This window comes from Quercus robur, chromosome 5 (genome assembly GCF_932294415.1).
Source record: "Quercus robur chromosome 5, dhQueRobu3.1, whole genome shotgun sequence".
Lineage (NCBI taxonomy): Eukaryota > Viridiplantae > Streptophyta > Magnoliopsida > Fagales > Fagaceae > Quercus > Quercus robur.
This window is the reverse complement of record NC_065538.1, coordinates 44,151,903-44,171,223: the sequence shown is the minus strand read 5'-3', so window position 1 is coordinate 44,171,223 and position 19,321 is coordinate 44,151,903. Positions and strand designations below refer to the sequence as shown.

The 19,321-nt window shown below is 36.2% G+C and overlaps 2 protein-coding genes across 2 annotated transcripts; one reads left to right on the top strand and one right to left on the bottom strand.

Moving 5' to 3' along the window:
* Window positions 1–2,162: 2,162 nt before the first annotated feature.
* On the bottom strand, window positions 2,163–3,598 carry LOC126728217 (uncharacterized). Its single transcript, XM_050434081.1, has 3 exons — window positions 3,484–3,598; window positions 3,314–3,387; window positions 2,163–3,227 (listed from the first exon to the last, which is right to left on the bottom strand). Exons 1-3 carry the CDS (start codon window positions 3,596–3,598, stop codon window positions 2,163–2,165), a joined length of 1,254 nt encoding a protein of 417 aa, XP_050290038.1.
* A 1,634-nt stretch (window positions 3,599–5,232) lies between these two features.
* On the top strand, window positions 5,233–18,674 carry LOC126726038 (uncharacterized). Its single transcript, XM_050431140.1, has 14 exons — window positions 5,233–5,673; window positions 7,734–7,895; window positions 8,231–8,296; window positions 8,496–8,639; window positions 8,785–8,898; window positions 10,431–10,532; window positions 10,699–10,884; window positions 12,987–13,076; window positions 13,141–13,275; window positions 14,692–14,814; window positions 15,960–16,045; window positions 16,155–16,767; window positions 16,927–17,004; window positions 17,162–18,674. Exons 1-14 carry the CDS (start codon window positions 5,416–5,418, stop codon window positions 18,203–18,205), a joined length of 3,201 nt encoding a protein of 1,066 aa, XP_050287097.1. The 5' UTR covers window positions 5,233–5,415; the 3' UTR covers window positions 18,206–18,674.
* The last annotated feature ends 647 nt before the right edge of the window (window positions 18,675–19,321 follow it).

Below are 19,321 nucleotides of genomic sequence, written 5' to 3'. Positions count from 1 at the left end.
AGGTTAAAGGAGAGTTGCAAAACAGGGTGTCTACAATGTTAACTAAATCTCTCTCTCTCTCAAAAAAAAAAAAAAAGGGGAGTGAGGGATTTTTTTTTCCTTTTAAAAGATGGTGTTCAAGTGTGTGAATCATTGTGAGTCACGTGTTTATTTTTTTAAAAGTAAAATGGTTTAGAGCATTAGCATTTGGGGGTGTAAAGACCCCCAGTTGCTATTTTAGCAACTAATAACAAAAAAAAGGCCCACATCCGGGGGTGGGGATGTAAATTTTTTTACATCCTATGAACAATTGGTTCTCATAAATAGAACCAACTGTTCACACAGGATGTAAAAAAAAAAATATTATTATTATTTATTTCTAAATATCTACTACTTCCCTTTCTTTATAATTGCCTCTCATCACTCACACTCCCTCTCTTCCTCTCATGACTTTTAGACTCTCTTCCTCTTTTTCTTTTCTTTTTTCCTTCTTCCTTTCACAGTAATTGCCTCTCTCACTCAAGATTTCTATTCTTTTTTGCTTCTTTCTCTCACGGTGACTGCCTCTCTCACTCAAGATTTTGGTTGGTTTAGATTGGTTTAGGGGGGTGGGTGAGCTTTAGATGGGGGTTGCTGGTGGCCGTGGGTTTGTGGAGTCGTGGGATTATGGTGAGTCTTGGTGGGCGTGGGGCTATGGGATGTGGGTTGAGTGGGTTTGGGTTTTGGTGGGTCATTAGGTGGTGGAGTCCAGTCTGTTTGGTGGTAGATTGCAGTGGTGGTGGTTGCTGTGTTTTTTATGGTTGGTGGTTGTGGGTTATGGATGATTTGGTTTTTGCTCCTTTTTTTATTTGGGTTTGTGGGTATGGAATTGGCAGTGGTGGTGGTGGTGGTGGTGGTTGTTTTGCTGTGGGTGAGGGTGGTGGCTACCTATGAAGCACAGGTGCGTTTCAGGACTCGGGTGCGGGTGCAGGTACGGGACTTGGCAATTTTTGAAAAATGTGGGTGCGGGTGCGGGTGCGGCGAGACTCGGAGATTAAAAAATTATTAAAAATATTTTTATTTTTATTTTTAATATATTGCTAAACATACTTTTTCACATTATACAAACATATACCAAATTTAAGAGCAATAGTAGATAATAACTAAAACATGATGTTCATAAATTAAATACAACCCACAAGATTGAAACTAAAACATTTCATGATGTTCGGAAATTAGAATACAACTCACAAGTTTGAAACTAAAACAAAATAAAAGATAATCAACAAGACAATCAAGAAGACGATCAAACACCAACATCATCATCATCAAGATCAATAGCTTCACTTCGAACTTCACTTTCACTAGTAGTAACACTAGTGCTTGCATTCCCAATAACCATGGCCTCCAACTCTGGCTCATTAAGTGCAAGGGCTGCATTTTCAAGAATTCTGACTCCTCCATGTATGTCGCTCTTATTCCAAGAGTCTCCTGCAATATCCCACATCTTTGTTGCTGTATTTATGTACTCCTCATTGCGCCTTGACAAGAGTCGAAGATTAGAATGCACATATACCAAATCTTCAGCGCGTGCAGGAGCCATTTTGTTTCTTTTTAAGGAATGAATGAATTTGTATGTGCTCCAATTCCTCTCAGCACATGAGGATGAACAAGGTTGTTCAAGAAGTTTAAAGGCAAGGGATTGAAGAGTTGGAAATGCGGAGCCATGGTATTGCCACCAAACCAAAGGGAGTAAGGCCCACCTATCTGTCAAGGCATCTGGTGAAGGAAACCTTCCTCCTGAAAATGCAGCAAACTCAAACTTCACCACCTTTAATTCATTCTCATCTTCAAAGTATCAATCCAAACACTTGCTCCTTTTCATAGAAATTTCATGATCTCGATGTGGAGAGATGCGTTTTGGATTCTCTGAAAGCCATTCAATGGAGTAATACCTAGTTAAAGATTAAAAAACAAATATAGATGAAACGTGTGTTTTACTAGAAGGGGGAACTAAGGAAAATAGAAAATAAATGTACTTACTTAGGATTTAAGGAATGAGCCAAGCAATGTAGTAGTGTACCATTTTTAGTCCATCGATCAATAAGTATATCATACACCACACTCCAAAATGAGCAATACTCAACATCTTCTAAGCCTTCGTGCCGATATATTGCTACCTTCACCTTCTCTATCATTGAATCTCATATCTCATACACAAGATGAAGACAAGGCTTATTTGTGTCGGCTACTCGTAGCATATCATAAATAGGTGCTGTGAATTTAAGGATATAATCAACTTTATCCCACCAAAGATCACTTAGAATCATATCTTTCACCTTTTGAGGTTTTCCAACATCATCCTCCCTATAAGAAGCCCATTGCTCACTAATAGCCATGGCTTGAAGGCATCTCTTTATCAATTTCAACCTTTGCAGCATTACAACAATCGAAGCAAATCTAGTATCAGTAACTTGGAGTAGTTTTAATGGACAAAATTCATTAAACATTGCCAACTTCATTGAATGGTTCATAATAAAAACACGTACGAAGGATGCATCATCAACAATACGTGTAATCCAACTACATTCCTCATATGTAACTTCATTCTTTTTAGTGTTTTTTGCTGCACAAATATTCTTCAAAGCTAGATTGAAAGTGTGGACAACACAGGGTGTCCAAAATATTTTAGGATACTCACCTTCAACAAGAGCTCCAGCAGACTTCATCACATTAGCATTATCAGTGATGACTTGGACAACTTTTTCATGTCCAATCTCTTTTATAACATCCTTTAACACACCAACAATATAATGTTTGTCTTTGAACTCACCTGACTCATCAATTGTCTTTATAAACACTGGACCCCCATCTGATACAGCCATAATATTAATAAGAGGCCTCCTTTGTGGATTTGACCATCCATCAAAAACTATACTTACACCATTTTCAAGCCAAAAGTCCTTAATTGGTTTCAAGAGTCTTTCAACACGAACTCTTTCTTTTTGCAAAAGTGTTGTTCTTAAGGTATTGTATCCAGGAGGAACATAACTTGGGATGCTATGGGTAGCAGCATATGCATAGGAATTACGATAATATGGGTTCCTTGCAAAGTTAAATGGAAGCCCACCGATGTAAAACATCCTAGCAATTTTACTATCCAATTCATGTTTAGCATTATTCTGGAATGCTTTCTCAATAGGAGAAATCCCAATTACCTTCCTCCTCTTATCATCAACCGGATTTGTACTATCACTCCCTTCCTGTCTCTGAAATGGGGAAATAGGTATAGGCCCACGGCCTGGGAGAGGTGGGGGTAAGGGAATTCGACTTCTTTGTTCTTTCTCTAACTTACATTCTTAACTTGATCATGCATTCGCTGCATTTCCAACCTATGGCTCGGTGTCACATTAGGGCATGCTTTAATACCTTTATTAAGAATTTTTAATAAATGAGCCTTAACCCTAGAATAGGATCCCAAATAAACTACACCACAATAGTTGCACTTAAAGAATGTGTTTCTACCTTTTTTAACAGTAGCACTAGGTGGTTTTTCTACTTTAGTCACATACTGCCAAAGAGGACATTCAGCATTTGGCACTTCTTGAGATGAAGTTTCTGTGCTAGTAACTTCATCCATTGCGAATTCAACAGATTCAATTTAACCTACAAATAATAACTATTAAGTATTAACTAAATAAATTAATAATAAATCAAACCCAAGTTCACAGATTCACAATGAGTAATAAGTAATAACTATTAACTAAATAAAACTAAGACTGAAAACTAAGATTCACAAATCACAAATCACAAATCAAAGATCAAACTAAGATTGAAAGCTTTATATCAATACCTAAGTTAAGAATGCGTGAGAAAGAGTTGAAGAAAGAATGAGTTGAAGTGAGTCAAGTGATTGACTCGGCACTGGCTGAGTGTCTCACAATGAGCAGAACAGAGGCAGAGAGCACAGAGAGATTGAGAGACGAGTGATGAAGTGAGAGAGAGGCAGAGAGCTGAAGTTTGGTGTGTTTGTGTGAAGTGAGCTCAAGTAGGGTTTAATATTAAGTTCAAATGGTGTGTTTTGCACCTTTTTTTTTTTTTTTTGAATTCCGGCCTGAATTGACCGATACGGCTCGAGTTGGCCCGATTCAGCACGAATTGGCCCAAGTCGGAGTCTTATCGGCGCGAGTCAGTTAAAAAAAAAAAAGCCACATGGCATGACGTGGCTAGACGCGCAGGCAGCGGTGTCCCTTGCACGTCGCTGTGTCCAACGCGGGTGCGGCACCATTGGTGTCGCCTCCGTGCTTCATAGGTGGCTACTGTGCTGTGGTAGCATAGTTTTTTTTTTTTTTTTTTTTTTTTTTCTATGATAATGATTTTTGGACTGATTGAGATTGTGATTGTGGTGGCAGTGGAGGTTGGTTTTGGTTGTGGTGGAGGGTGGGTATGGTGGTTGGCTATATTTGTGGTTGGGGTGTGGTGTTTGTAGTGGTGGGTGAAGAGAAAGAGACTAGAGGAAAGAGAGAGAGGATTACTTTTTATTTATTTATTTTATTATGTAGTTTATATTATTTTATTAAGTTGCATGTAAAAATAAAAACAAGGATGTAGGAAGAGTTGTAAAATAAGTTGGTAAAATAGATAAAGTGGTGTTTGAGGATGCAAAATAGACACTTTTTTGCATCCTTAGATACTAGTGTTCTTATTCCAAGTTAGATACCATGTCAACACTTCGTTATGCTGCATTGAACATAAACTAACATACATAGATTGTAGGATAATAAGTAGAACATTTTGCAAAGTTTATGAACAAAACATAAACTTTTGAAAGTTTATAGATAAAAAACAAACCCTTTGTAAAAGTTGAAGGACAAAAATTGATATTTTACCCAATTTTTAAAAAATGGCATTAAAGATTGAGAACTAAAATAAATTGCAATTAAAAACAAGTGCCGAAGAAGTTTTGAGATTGAAAAACCACTATAAAACAATTTTTTTTTTTTTAGAACAATTTCTGAAAAATGCCAAAAAAAAAAAAAAAAGTGAAAACAATATTCAAAGTTCCAACAGAAATCACTTCATGCTATTAGTCTAGCTTTATATCCACGCTGTCGTTCTGACTAAAAACTTAAGAGAACTAAGCATCCAAATGCCGAAAAAGCCCTTCCGTTTGACAAACAACTGCCCTAACAAATCAGGTACTAAGCGTAACTTCACTGTCCATTTGCAGCTTTCAGGTTCACTTTAAAGTTTAAAGTATAAAGCCCAAAAGGCCAAAATCACCTACTCCTTTCCCTCCCCAAATTTTGAACCCTCCCTTTCCTCTCAGTCTCAGTACCCCGAAAAGAAAAAGAAAAAGAAAGCGAAGAAACAGTGAGACATATAGAACAGAAAGAAATCAAAGCAAAGCAAAGAAACAAATCAGAGAGACTATAACAAACCAAATCAAACGCAACGATGTTGAAGTATTTCAGAGGAAGAGACAATTCCTCTTCCGATACTTCTCCTCAATCTTCCTCATCTCCTTCTCGCTCTCCTTCTGCGTCGCCGGTCACCGGTCCGGCGAGGCCGATCCGTCTCGTTTACTCAGATGAGAAAGGAAAGTTCAGGATGGATCCGGAGGCCGTCGCCGCGCTCCAACTCGTCAAGGGTCCCGTCGGCGTCGTCTCCGTCTGCGGTCGCGCTCGCCAGGGCAAGAGCTATATTCTCAACCAGGTGCGTTTTCTTTTTCTGGTTTCGTTTTGCTACGTGAAATTGGTTTTTTTGTTGTTGAAAATTTTGTGGAATTTAGGGTTTGTGGAATTAGGTTTTAGCAAATGAATTGTGCTTTTGTTTCCACTGCTTTTGTGAAGTGAGAATTGAGGTGGTTTTTTTTTTTCTAGGGTTTGCGAGTTTGAGCGATTTCTGGAGAGCTTTAGTGTTTGTGTTAGGTATAATTGCTTGAAAAATAAAGTTCATTAGCATTTTAGAGAGTATTGCTTCTCTAGGGATGTGAAGCTTTGGGTTTCAAAGTAAGGGATTACAGCGTGCTAATTTGATAGTGCATTTGTGATTTCCAGCAATTCTGGAGTTGTTAGTAAAACTACATAGTCATGGTTGTTAATGTACAGTAAGTTTTGATGGCAATTTTGAGTCTCACTGCCTTGGAGAAGTGAAAAATCTAGTTGCATGCTTTCGTATTGAGGTGCCAAGACTTTGGAATTTGTTGTACGGTTGTACCCTTCTGCCCAAACTTACACCACATGTAAGACCTTGCTACAGGACTTGAATCAGAAGAAAGTAAACAGGCGAAGAGTAGTAGTGCGTTGTGTTTGAGCTTAATGATCTAAAACATGGAAAGGGAATGGTAGGCAGCATATGCAGTGGGTGACTGTTGGATGAGGTTGTTTTTCAAATTTTCTTGGTGTCTACATTTGTGAATGCTGAGAGAATATGTTTTAGGTCTTCTGCTGAGGGTGACAACACAAGGAATGACCCAAACTATTAAAAGGCTGTTGCAAGATAAACAATGTGTAGAGAAAAAAAAGTCAGTCCATCAGTTATAGTTAAGATGGAAAACAGGGCCATGGATTGATGGGTTTTTATGCCCTCAATGTATATGGTCTTGAATCCATCCACTCATTTCAGGTTGGCCCTTGGGTCACATGTTTGACCATTAGCTGTGTTTATTTAGAGCCATAAGAATCAGATGCCATTGTCTCCCATCTTTTTCTGGATGCCCTTTCATCCTTGTGTCATTTTCAATAGCTGGTGTCACCCCTTTTCCCTTGGAGTGGTTTGAGCTTTTATTTTATTAGAATTTGCTTTTGTTTCCTTAATAAGAATTAAATAAGACAATTTCCATATTAGTGGTATGATCTTATGGAGGATTTTAACCTAGTCCTCTAATTTTTAAGGCCTATGAGCCTTAGCTTAAATGTTTCCTCGTCCCCTTGTAAGAATAGGGTGGATCAAAGGCCCCTAAATGCATGCATAACTCACAAATAAAAAGTATTCTAATTTTTAATTACCTCATGTGAATTGTTTCAGTCAGGCTTAATATTGAACTCTTTGCAGTAGGTTCTTCTTGCTACATTTATTGTGGAGAGTTTAAATACGACACGAAGAATAGAAAAAGAAAAAGTAGTACTGCTGAACTCTTCTTCCTGTCAGCTTTTTCTTCTCCTTTTTAAAGCTGATCCACCCCTTAAATGATTTATCTGCTTCTCTCCTTCTATATGTGCAACATTTCAGAAAAGAAACAAAATTCCATATGTTTCTGACTCTGGTTTTGCATTGTTTTGATTCTTAAATCCCGTGGAAAACTGAATACTATAATCAGAGCACCAAGTATTTCATAGGCCAGTAATAGAAAACATAACAGATACCAGTGGCTAAACCATGATTTTGCTGTCTCAATTCATTTGATCTGCATGCGTAAAATGTTTAGAATAATTATTATTGGTTACTTATCTGCTTCTGCCTCTTTTCCCAATCTTTCTTTCCATTTTGAAGCATGAACTCGCAAATTATTCTTAGTAATGAAACAATCCATATTTTGAACATTTTGTGAAGAGATTTTATCCCACCTATATGTTATAAAAGGTATTAAAAAAAAATCTTTTCAGTAGCCCTATATGGAACTCAGATCATTATTTGAATGTGATGTATTATGATCCGGTTCTTGTATTTGTTGATTGTTATTACTGTTTATGTTTGTGTATAACTATTACCAACGTTCAAATGTTACGAATCACTATTGACCAAGTCTTTTGTTTCAACCTTTTGTTTTATAGCTTCTTGGGAGGAGTAGTGGATTTCAAGTAGCTTCAACTCATCGGCCCTGCACAAAGGGGCTTTGGTTGTGGAGTGCACCTTTGAAGAGAACTGCTCTTGATGGAACTGAGTATAATCTTTTATTACTGGATAGTGAAGGAATAGATGCTTATGATCAAACGGTCAGCTTTCATTCTTTACACTGATGATGATTTTGCTTATTGTTCATCTTTTTCTGTTTCAGAGACTAATAAGAATTATTTTATTTGATGTTAATGCTTTTGACATATTTTTGGATATTTCAACAAATTTAAATTTATTTGAATATTGTGATGAATTTCAATTTATACTCTGCATTTAAAAAAAAAAAAAAAACTCTGCAGTTCTATGTTACTCCCTAATCACTGCTTATGAAATTACTTCTGAAGTTACTTTCAACTCTGTAATACTTAATATTTATCTAGTATCCTTCTGTTAGATTATTTCATCTTACGGCATCATCTCTTTTGTTTAACAGGGAACATACAGCACCCAGATATTCTCCTTGGCAGTCCTCCTATCTAGCATGTTTATTTACAACCAGGTTGGGGCAACTTATGCTAATACCTTGATTGCCAACATTTTCTGTAGATATAATTGAAAATAAATTATTTTTTCTAATTAATTAATTTATGATTTGGTACACTTTTTGACATAAGGTTAGAGTATACTGTTCATAGAGTACTTTTTCTATCTGGATTTATTGCTGCATCTGCCTATTTATGTTCCTTCTTATTAATCAGATGGGCGGCATAGATGAGGCTGCACTTGATCGTCTCTCTCTTGTTACTCAAATGACAAAACATGTCCGTGTTAGAGCCTCTGGAGGAAGGACTACAGCTTCTGAAATTGGGCAATTCTCCCCAATCTTTGTTTGGCTTCTAAGGGTAATTTGTTATGAATTGTATTATTTTCATCTTTCATATTTGTGTTGTATGTACGTGCAAAATGACATATCCGTGTTATATTTTTGTTTATTTTTAATATATATATATATATTTTGTGTGGCAATGCATAACGTCTTCCATGCAGGACTTCTATCTGGACTTAGTAGAGGATGATAGAAGAATAACACCCCGTGACTACCTGGAACTTGCTTTGAGGCCAGTTCAAGGTAGTGGAAAAGATATGGCTGCCAAAAATGAGGTACTTTCTGGGTCTTCTTGTAGTTATTCTTATAAGATTGCTGTGGGAATATTTTCTTTGTTTGACTGGATTGACTGCTATGAGAAGTCTTTCTATTTTCTGACTTTCCTTAGTACACTGCCAGTGTACCGGGGAGCAGAACTTACTTTCCTTTTAATGTGGTTTTTCTTTACCTATCAAACAAAGATTGCTGAGGGAATATATGAGAACAATTATGCTTTGGTTTTTGCTAATTCTTGGTAAGGTTAGCTGTCTTGAGGGATGCTCATGCTCTTCTACATAACCTGGACACTCTTGCAAAGAGGCTAGGTGTATGTTGGAAATGTGTTAAAAAACCAATACTCTATTTGTTTCAGAAAAGTGTATTGATGTGACAATTATTTAAATCAATCTTTTAAACCACTTTAAGTCATTATTCAATTAAGGAGGTGACAACAAGTATGATTTTGGATATGATAAAATGACAGGGAGGAATATATGTGGTCCATCTTAATTACTTTGTTGAGACACATAGCTGACCCAAAAGTTTTGGGAGTGAGGCTTTTTTTATTTTTTATTTTTTATTTTTGTATCAATGGCAAACAGGCAAAGCCAAGATTTGACTTTAAATTGGCAAAGTTTATAATATACAAATACATGCACACAGACAAACACTTGTATGTATGTGCAAACAATTATTAATTTATACAAAAACAAAAAAGAACTAAATCAATAAACATTTAAACAAGTAAATTAAATTTAATTGATTATAAACAATCTTTCAAGAAGAAGAACAAATTGTTGCATGAAGAGAATTTTATCATTTTTGAAAGGTAATTGTAATATTGTTTTATGTAATATTTTTTTCTCTTTGATTTAAAGTATTGTTTCCTTGTTTTGCCTTTGATACATTTTGAACCCTAAACTATTTAGATGATATAGGAAAGATCAAAGAACTAATAGTCGATTAGTTATATGGGATAATATAAGGATGGGGGGGTGGGGGGGTGTTCCCCCTTAATTCACTGGCTCTGCCCTTGTTTTGGATTGTCCAACATGCAATGAACACAAATAGATGCATTGAGATGTAAAATTTGTTTTACTTTGGAAATAAAGTACTTGTAAAGCACATAGTTGTAAGTTTGTAATGACCCTAACGGGTAACATAGTCAGCTGGGAAACATGCCTCTTGAAGTTGTTACTAGTTCAAATATCCCCTCTTGCATCCCTTGAGGGAAAAACTTATAAAAAAGAGGACATAAGCTGTTTAAGGGGCAGAAAAAAGAGAGGAAGTGAGCAATGACAATGGTTTGAACTAGAGTGCTTATCCTTGCCGCTCTTTCTTTCTAGATTATTGTATTGAGATTGTCCATTTTTTCCTGAAGCTTGTTTCTGGGTTCTTTTTTTTTTTTTTTTTTTTGGGTTCCCATTTATGGTTTTAGTACACCTATCATGGTCTCTTCAATTATATGGTGGGGGTTAAGAACTGGATTTTGAAACTTTTTTTTTCTTTCTTTTGTGGTGCTGATTTTTTTAACAATATTGATCAATAGATTCGGGATTCTATCCGAGCTCTTTTTCCCGATAGAGAATGCTTCCCCCTTGTGCGGCCTTTGAACAATGAAAATGACCTCCAGAGACTTGATCAAATTTCGGTTAGTACCTTACGGTTCTTTGTGTATCCTATTATTTTTCCATATCTTTTATTTTTTCCTTTTTATTTATTTATTTTTTTGTTTTTGGGTATAGTCATATACCAACTTTTTTATTTTTGCTTTCTAAAATATTATTTATTTCTTAACTATTTGGTTTTAAATGCAGTTGGACAGACTAAGGCCTGAATTTAGATCTGGACTGGATGCATTGACAAAGTTTGTTTTTGAAAGAACAAGGCCAAAGCAAGTTGGGGCAACTGTAATGACAGGTCCCATATTGGTTGGTATTACAGAATCTTATATTGCGGCTCTTAATAATGGTGCAGTTCCTACAATTTCCTCCTCATGGCAGGTTAGTACTGTTTCTTAAAATTTCATGTAAATTTATGATGGTTTATTTCGAAGGAAAGTGTTAGGTATGTATTCCAAATCGTTTATTTGCATGTACGGTAAGGAAATCTACATTCATCATAGCAGTTAAATTGATGAAACTCTCACAATATAGAGGGAATTTTCAATGAATATTAAGTAGTAACAATTGTTATGTTAGAGATATATTAAATTTGATTGACCTATATATAAAGAATCAGAAAAGCATTAAAAAACCTTATGTGGAGCCTTTTGCTGGTTTCTTTATTTTCTCATGTGGAAGTGAATAATTTTGCATATTGGAACAGCCAACGAGCTTTGGCTCATATGACAGCTCCTCCCCTATAAGAATGAATGGAAAGTGCGGACCTAGGTTTAAACCCACTGAGTGCTTGCATGATGTACCAATAAAAAAAATGGATACAGGCATATAGGAGTAGATACGTAATAGTAGAACATGTTGCTTACATTGGTGATTTCAAATGGTCATTAAGAATTTTTTTTTTTTTTTTTTTTGGGCATGGCTGGACTCCAATGTTACACCGCCCCGGGGGGGGGGGGGGGGACGTGTAACTATTGCATGAAAGTCAACTCAAAATTATGTTTGCTTCCAATTTAAATTATGCATTCTCTTCCTTGTTAGGTAATTACATCCAGCCCCAACAATTTATCCTTACTAGAAATCAATTAGGCTATCTGTGACTGTAAGTCTGTATTTAGGAATTGCTCATTTCCAATTACACATGCATCTAATGGAATCCATGACCTAGAATATGGTGGAGGTGAGCTCATTGGCATCATCTTATTTAGCTTTTTTCTGAAAGTGTGCTAAAATATGCTTGTACTTTGAAAAATTGAGGTTTTAAAAGGTTGTATATAAAAGCTAAATGAAAGAGTTGGAGGCAAACGGATTGTAATGTCCATTTGGTACAACTTATTTTTGTAGCTTTTTGAAAATGAGCTGTTTGACAAAGCTGTACCTAGAAAAAATTGGGCACGTAAAAAGTTGGTGCCATTTTAGAAAGCCCAACTAATGGGCACGTAACCAATTTGATTTCCATCAATAAGTGATGCGAACTGGAGGCCACATAAGGTCTCTTGAACTTTGGTGTTTAGTGTAAACGAAGCCAGATATTATCTAATATTTAACAATGAAAACAAAATGGCTGCTGAGGTAGAATGTTTGGTCATGTACTTTTGGGTTCATTATTTGAAGAAATACTCCAATTTTGCTTGCACTAGGGTTTTTAACCCAAAGCCATGCATTTACATTAAATCAAACCAAATTCTATGTGCTCTTCCCTTCCGTGGCCTTTACACAGATGTAACACTATACATTCTTTTCGTTTCTTATCAAAATGCTGTTGCACTTAGTTTCCCTCATTTAACACTGATATAAGATACACATTTTGCACGTTTTCACAAAGCTATATGCCACATTCTTTTCTTTCTTCTTTTTTATTTTAAGTTTAAATTGCAATGTTAACTAAAGAAGGAAAAAATAATTACCATTGTGCATAGTGTATACAAAATCTTAGGGTTTAATAGGAATCTCAACCCTGGAAGAACTCTTGAAAGAAAAGGATCTGAAATATCAGTTGTTTCAATGCTATAATTGTCTTGCTTTTATATAGTTTACATTAGAGTATTAATTAAATTATTAAATTCACCATTTCTTAACAGCTTAAGATTTTGGGACAATTGGTAACTTATCATGGTATTAAAGAAAGTGGTCTTGAGTTTGAACCCTAACTTCTCTTTACTTCCGATTTAGGCTCCGTTTGGTAATGGTGTTTAAACAACAAAAACTGTTGTTTAAACACAACACGTATTTCCATACACTTTTTCATTCACACGTATTTCCACAAAACTTAAACAACATTACTAGAAATCTCTTACCAAACGGGCCCTTAAATTGTTAAAAATACCACGTGTTGGGCTCCACTTATTAAGGCAGAGTCTGCGTCTACACGTAAGAGGGACTGTTAGAATCTTAAATAAAATGGTTTAATTCCTCATTTCCTAAAAACTTAAGCTTTTCGGGACAATTGGTAATTTATTAGTTTCCATTTTACTGTTTTGCAGAGTGTTGAAGAAACTGAGTGTAGGAGAGCGTTTGATTCTGCTACTGATGTTTATAAGTCTTCTTTTGACCGTTCAAAGCCACCAGAGGAAGTAAGTGATGGTTTATGTCCTAATTTATTATTATTTCTATCATATTCTAATTCTAGTTCCTTAGGTTACATTAAGGGAAACGCATGAAGAAGCAGTTCAAAAATCCTTGGCAACATTTAATGCTGGTGCTGTCGGAGTTGGTTCTACAAGGAAGAAATATGAGGATTTACTCCAGAAATTTTTTAGAAAAGAATTTGAGGTAACTGTATCTTAAAAATACAATTAGAGAACACTTCATTTTACCAGTGTTAATGGATCTCAGTAGAGTAGTTTGCAAGTTTCTGGAATTTAAAGCGCATCTAAATGCACAAACTATGCCTGTGGTTGTGCTCATGCATGCATTTTTATCTCATGTATATTTTTATTGTCTTTCATTTGATTAATTTTTTGGGAGCTTGTAAGCTGTAGTACATGTGGTTTTTTGGTCACATGATCTATTAAGATTTCATGTTCCTTTTTAAATGGCTTAATGAGTTAGCTAAACAAAATACACGTGCATGATCATTTTAATCACCATGTAATGGGTGCGAGGATATTCCTCTAACCCAGTTTAGAGGAAAACTTTGTCGGAAAGAATTGTTGCAGTATCTAACAAGTATTTTGTAGGTTAACTGGCACACGGACTGTATCTTCTAACCTGTATAATTATTGGGAAGTTAAGTTTACTTATTGAGCTTTTGCCTATCACTTCCAAAAAGGTCAGGTACATGCAGAGCAATGAATTGCTCAAATGCGCTATTATAAGTGTTGAATCATTGACTTTGTCATTGGTAATGAGGGCGGGGGGGCTGCCATTGGTTGGAAGTATAGTTATTTACTCTGCTTAATCTAGCTAGTTTATGACATAGACTTCTTTTGTATTTCAAACCATTATAATGCATTCTATGCCATTTATTGCGGATCTTATGGCTTGCTCTCTTGTTCTTTCAACTAATGGATAAGATAGTTGGGATTAGAGAGAAGAGGGGAGAAAAAAGAGAGAACAAGATGGGTATAGTAGTGTGATTAAAATATTTAGAATGTTGGTTAAATGGTTAAATTCACCATATCCTAAAAACTTATGCTTTTGAGATCTATCATGGTATCAGAGTAAGTGGTCTTGAGTTTGAATCTTGTCTCCACTTCACATATTTAAAAAGGTTAAAAATCTTACATGTTGGGCTCCACTTATTGGGGGAAAAGGAGGAAGAGAGGGGAGGGGGGGAGGGGGGGGGGGGGGGGGAGCTTTAATTGAAGTGAGAAGTCAATTTAAAACGGGGTTCTAGTATGCTAATAAGGGCTATTGCAACTAATCTAGCTTACCCTGAAGGCCCATACATAAGGAGTGTTAGAATAATGGCTAATGATTTATAGTTTAAGCTTTTGGGATAAGTGGTAATTTATCATAAACAAACCAAAATTTTAAGTTTTTTCTTAATATATTGCATTTTCATTCTTAAAATTTTCTTTCGTAGGCTTAGATAGATCATTTTATGGTTAAAATAAAAGAGCAACCAACACCAACCTGTTTTTTTTTTTGTTTGTTTGGAAGTATAAATTGGTGTTAATATGCATGTGAAGCTACAAACAATGTTTGCATCTGTTTTTATTACTGTAAATTGGTCTATTGATGCAGGATTATAAGAGGAATGCATATATGGAGGCAGACTTGCGATGTTCAACTGCTATACAAAGTATGGAAAAGAGGCTGAGAGCAGCTTGCCATGCTTCTGATGCAAATATAGATAATGTTGTGAAGGTAAGCATCCATCTTCTAGTTCTTAAACATGTAAAGTGTCTTGAAGAAAAAACTATTTTGGCGTCATGTTTTATAACTAACAAGGTCATTTAGATGTCGTTTTGTTTTGAATCATGTGAAAATTAGATTATGTCAAGGTTTTCTTTTTTGCCTTAGTATTAAATAGTTATTTGGATTTTTTGATGTCATTAGGTTTTATCATGTTGAAGGTTTTATTTCATGAGGAATACTCAGCTTAATTAGTTTGACAAGCATCAATCCATGTTGTCCTTAAATGAGGTTTCCCGGTTTATCTGGTCATTACACAATAAATTGGAAATATTTGACTTTGAAGTCTGAAGAATTGTGCTACTGTGACTGTTGAAAAATATATTTGACTTGTCCTGTCTATCGAATGTGTGACAGCATTGAAAGAGTATATGACAAAGTGTCTATGTGAGCTGATTATTGGATTTATTGGAGCTAGAATCGTACTTTGAAATACAAATCCTACAAATTAGATGATTTTATAGAACTGTCTTCAAATTTTTATTTTTTCATGGATGACTAGTTTAACAGTCTGACCAACCAAAGTTTTGCTTTAATCAGTCCCTTCTCTTGTTTATGAGCATATTCAAGTGGAATTCTTGGTTTCTATAGCGTGATTGTCTCAGAAAGAACATCGAAACCTTTTTCATGATATGGGAGGATGGATCTAGTGGGCTGGCTATGCTGGATGAACTATGGCCAGCCTGATTATGAATTGTCATGAGTTGCTTGGTTTGTCTTGGAGGAATTTGTGCTTCATAATTTCTATATTGCCATATTTATATGTCAGGCTTATATTAGCATTATTGGTTCCTTATATATAAAGACAAACTACACAAATCTTCCAATTTGGGGTAAGGGCTGTTACCATCTCTAGTTGTCCCTGTATAAAGCATCTATCTGTTACATGTTTGAACTTTGATCTTTACTATTTGATATTTATTTATTTTTGCTATAATACAATTACTTGGGTCTCAAGAGCTAATAACATTTATCTTCTACATTCTACATGATATACAAAACATGCTATCTTTATTACCAAAATACATGGTTTATCGCATTAAAGTTCTTACTGGAAATACTTTCCCCATTGAATTTAGTTGTAAAATGTAATGCAGGTTCTTGATGCTCTTCTATCTGAATATGAAGCATCATCTCATGGTCCAGGAAAATGGCAGAAATTGGCTGTGTTTTTGCATGAGAGGTTTGTCTCAGCACTCTGCCTCCTATTCTTTTACGGTTGTTTGGGTTTTGTTTTCATTTTGGGGTGTTTGCATGATTTTGTATATACCTGATCCTATTGAACTCTCCAGTTTGGAAGGTCAAGTACTTGACCTCACCAAGAGGTTAATAGATCAAGTCAGATCAGAGAAGAACTCCCTCATGCTTAAGTGCCGTTCCATTGAAGATAGGATGGCATTGCTTAACAAGCAGCTGGAAGCTAGTGAGAAGTATAAGTCTGAATATCTGAAGCGTTATGAAGATGCTATCAATGATAAGAAGAAGCTTGCAGATGAATATATGAGTCGCATAACTAATCTGCAGGGAAATTGCAGTTCACTGGAGGAGAGGAGTTCAAGCTTATTGAAAGCCTTGGATTCTGCCAAGCAAGAATCTTTAGACTGGAAAAGAAAATATGAACAGTTCTTGACAAAGCAGAAAGCTGAGGAAGATCAAGCTAGTTCAGAAATTGCAGTTCTCAAGTCCCGAAGCAGTGCTGCTGAAGCACTGCTTGCAGCTGCTCGGGAACAAGCGCAGTCTGCTCAAGAGGAAGCTGGGGAGTGGAAAAGGAAGTATGATATTGCTGTGAGAGAAGCAAAATCTGCTCTAGAAAAGGCAGCAATTGTGCAAGAACGGTCAAATAAGCAAACACAACAGAGGGAAGATGCTCTGAGGGAAGAATTCTCTGGTAATTTGGCTGAAAAGGTAAGGTTCTCTCTCTCTCTCACACACACGCGCACATCCCCCACCCATACATGCATGTGTGCACAGAGAAGCACACGTGGTATATAAGTTTGTACATGGATCCATTAATTTTGTGCTAGAGAATAAAAAAGATTTTTTTCCCTTTCAATTATTACTTAGGAAGAGGAAATAAAGGACAAGGAAGCAAGGCTGGCATATGCTGAGCAGCGTTTGACAACTCTAAAGTCAGAGTTGAAGGTGAGCATCTTGGATCTTTACATTAGGGAAGGGAACTTTTGTATAATCCCTTTCTTGCTCTACACACACATGCACATTCATTTGTTGCAATAGATGATTATATTTGTGGTGTATGTGTGATATTGAAGGTGGTACTTGACTGACAATTCCTTTGCAGGTTGCAGAGTCGAAAGTGGAGAGTTATGATGCAGAATTATCATCGCTCAAGCTTCAAATCAAAGAGTTGAATGAGAAGTTAGATGATGTAAATGATAGGGCCAAATCTTTTGAGAGAGAAGCAAAGATACTGGAGCAGGAGAAGATCCATTTGGAGCAGAAGTATGTATCTGAGTTCAAACGGTTTGATGAAGTACAGGAAAGGTGTAAAATCGCTGAAAGAGAAGCTAAGAGAGCAACTGAAGTAGCTGATAAAGCTCGGGCTGAAGCAGGTACTGCTCAAAAGGAAAAGAATGAGATGCAGAGGTTGGCAATGGAACGATTGGCGCAGATTGAGAGGGCTGAGAGGCAAATTGAAAATTTGGAGAGGCATAAGAATGATTTGGCAGATGAGGTTGAGAGAATACGTGTATCAGAGATGGATGCTGTTTCAAAAGTTGCACTATTGGAGGCAAGAGTAGAGGAAAGGGAGAAAGAAATAGATTCATTATTGACATCGAACAATGACGAAAGGTCTACTACAGTACAAGCCCTTCAGAGTCTTCTGGACTCTGAACGTGCAGCACATGCAGAGGCTAACAACAGGGCAGAAGCCCTCTCTCTTCACCTACAATCTGCCCAAGCAAAAATCGACAAGCTCCAGCAAGAGCTGACCAAAGTTCGTATTAATGAAACAGCACTGGATAGTAAGCTTAAGACTGTTTCCCATGGGAAACGTCCAAGGGTAGATGACTTTGAAATGGGGTTGGAATCCGTTCAAGACATGGATACAAGTGACAAAATTATGAGAGGAAACAAGAGGTCTAGGAGCACAAATAGTCCCCTCAAGTACATGCACTCTGAAGATGGTGGTTCGGTGTTCAAGGGTGATGAGGATAACCATAGCCAGCAAACCAATCAGGAGGATTATACAAAGTTCACTGTCCAGAAACTTAAGCAGGAATTAACAAAGCATAACTTTGGTGCTGAACTGCTGCAATTGAAGAATCCTAACAAGAGAGACATTCTTGCGCTTTATGAGAAATGTATTCTCCAGAAGTCATGAAAAACTATCGAGAAGTCATTGTAAAGAAAAAGATACGGTGCGTGTAATCTAGAGGGAGTTGATTTGATAGATTAGTATAGAGCCTAGAGGAGTTAAGTTATCAAAGGGTGACTATAAAGGTTGCTTTTTTTTACACTATCGGTCACCGACATGTGCAGATTTAGGCTAGATATGTTTAGTCTTTTTCGTCGTAATTTATTTTCTTTATTTCTTAGTAGTGCCTTTTCTTGTGTGGGCATGTTTTATAGAGTTTGCTTGTGGTGACCTTGCCATTAATTTTTTTTTTCCCAGTCTGATATTTGTGGTTGGTGTGCGAAACAGAAGATTTGCGTACTTCTTGTATCATTCGTTGGTCTAGTGTAGGGCCAACATCATTTTACTAAATTTCCATTAATGAGGAAATAGGATAATGTAATGTTGGGTGTGACTCTTGCTCTGATTTCCATTACTTTTTGTTTCTTAATGCTCTTATGCGTCTATTTGCCAAATTTACTAGATTTACTGTTTTCTCTGATTTGTGTTGGTCTTGAATCTTCAACTACCATCCCTTTCCATTGGCTTGCACAAACATTTTTTCTCCAGTCTAGTGGTAGTTGGTCTTTTCGCCCTAAATCTCTCAATCCGTAACTGTAAAGATGCCCAGATGGAATGACTAGATTATTCTTTTGGGTAAATATTAGTACACTTTATTGCACGCAAACATTTGTGTGCAATAAGCGTAAGAAATAACCTATTCTTTTTATTCCACTTTAAACAGTTAAAGGTGGCCAAGAATAGACGGGTTAACCTACTAAATTATTGGTCAAGACGTAGTAATCAAATTACTATGTACATTGTTTTTATCATTAAGTTACATGATTGGGTTACCTTTCTCGAAAATAATAGAAGTTAGATGATTGGTTACGGTCTGATATTTTGTAGAAATATCTAGGCAGGTGAAGTATTCCTTAGTAGTTAAAATACTTATTTCTCTTGCCTATCGTACAAGCAAAGTAGAGGATACGGTTGTGGATTTTAGACTTATAAATACGTGCTTAGTTTACTAATAAAAAATACTTCTCAAAAAAGTTCACTAATAAAATATACTTCTTTTGAAGTGGGTTGAGTCATGAGTGT

Coding starts and splice junctions, on each gene's coding strand:
- LOC126728217 (XM_050434081.1), bottom strand. CDS start 3,598: ATGGATGAAGTTACTAGCACAGAAACTTCATCTCAAGAAGTGCCAAAT. Junction 3,388..3,483: donor TAGTGCTACTGTTAAAAAAG/GTAGAAACACAT, acceptor TTCTTAATAAAG/GTATTAAAGCATGCCCTAAT. Junction 3,228..3,313: donor TGCATGATCAAGTTAAGAAT/GTAAGTTAGAGA, acceptor TCCCCATTTCAG/AGACAGGAAGGGAGTGATAG.
- LOC126726038 (XM_050431140.1), top strand. CDS start 5,416: ATGTTGAAGTATTTCAGAGGAAGAGACAATTCCTCTTCCGATACTTCT. Junction 8,640..8,784: donor TCTTTGTTTGGCTTCTAAGG/GTAATTTGTTAT, acceptor TCTTCCATGCAG/GACTTCTATCTGGACTTAGT. Junction 17,005..17,161: donor CTCTAAAGTCAGAGTTGAAG/GTGAGCATCTTG, acceptor ATTCCTTTGCAG/GTTGCAGAGTCGAAAGTGGA.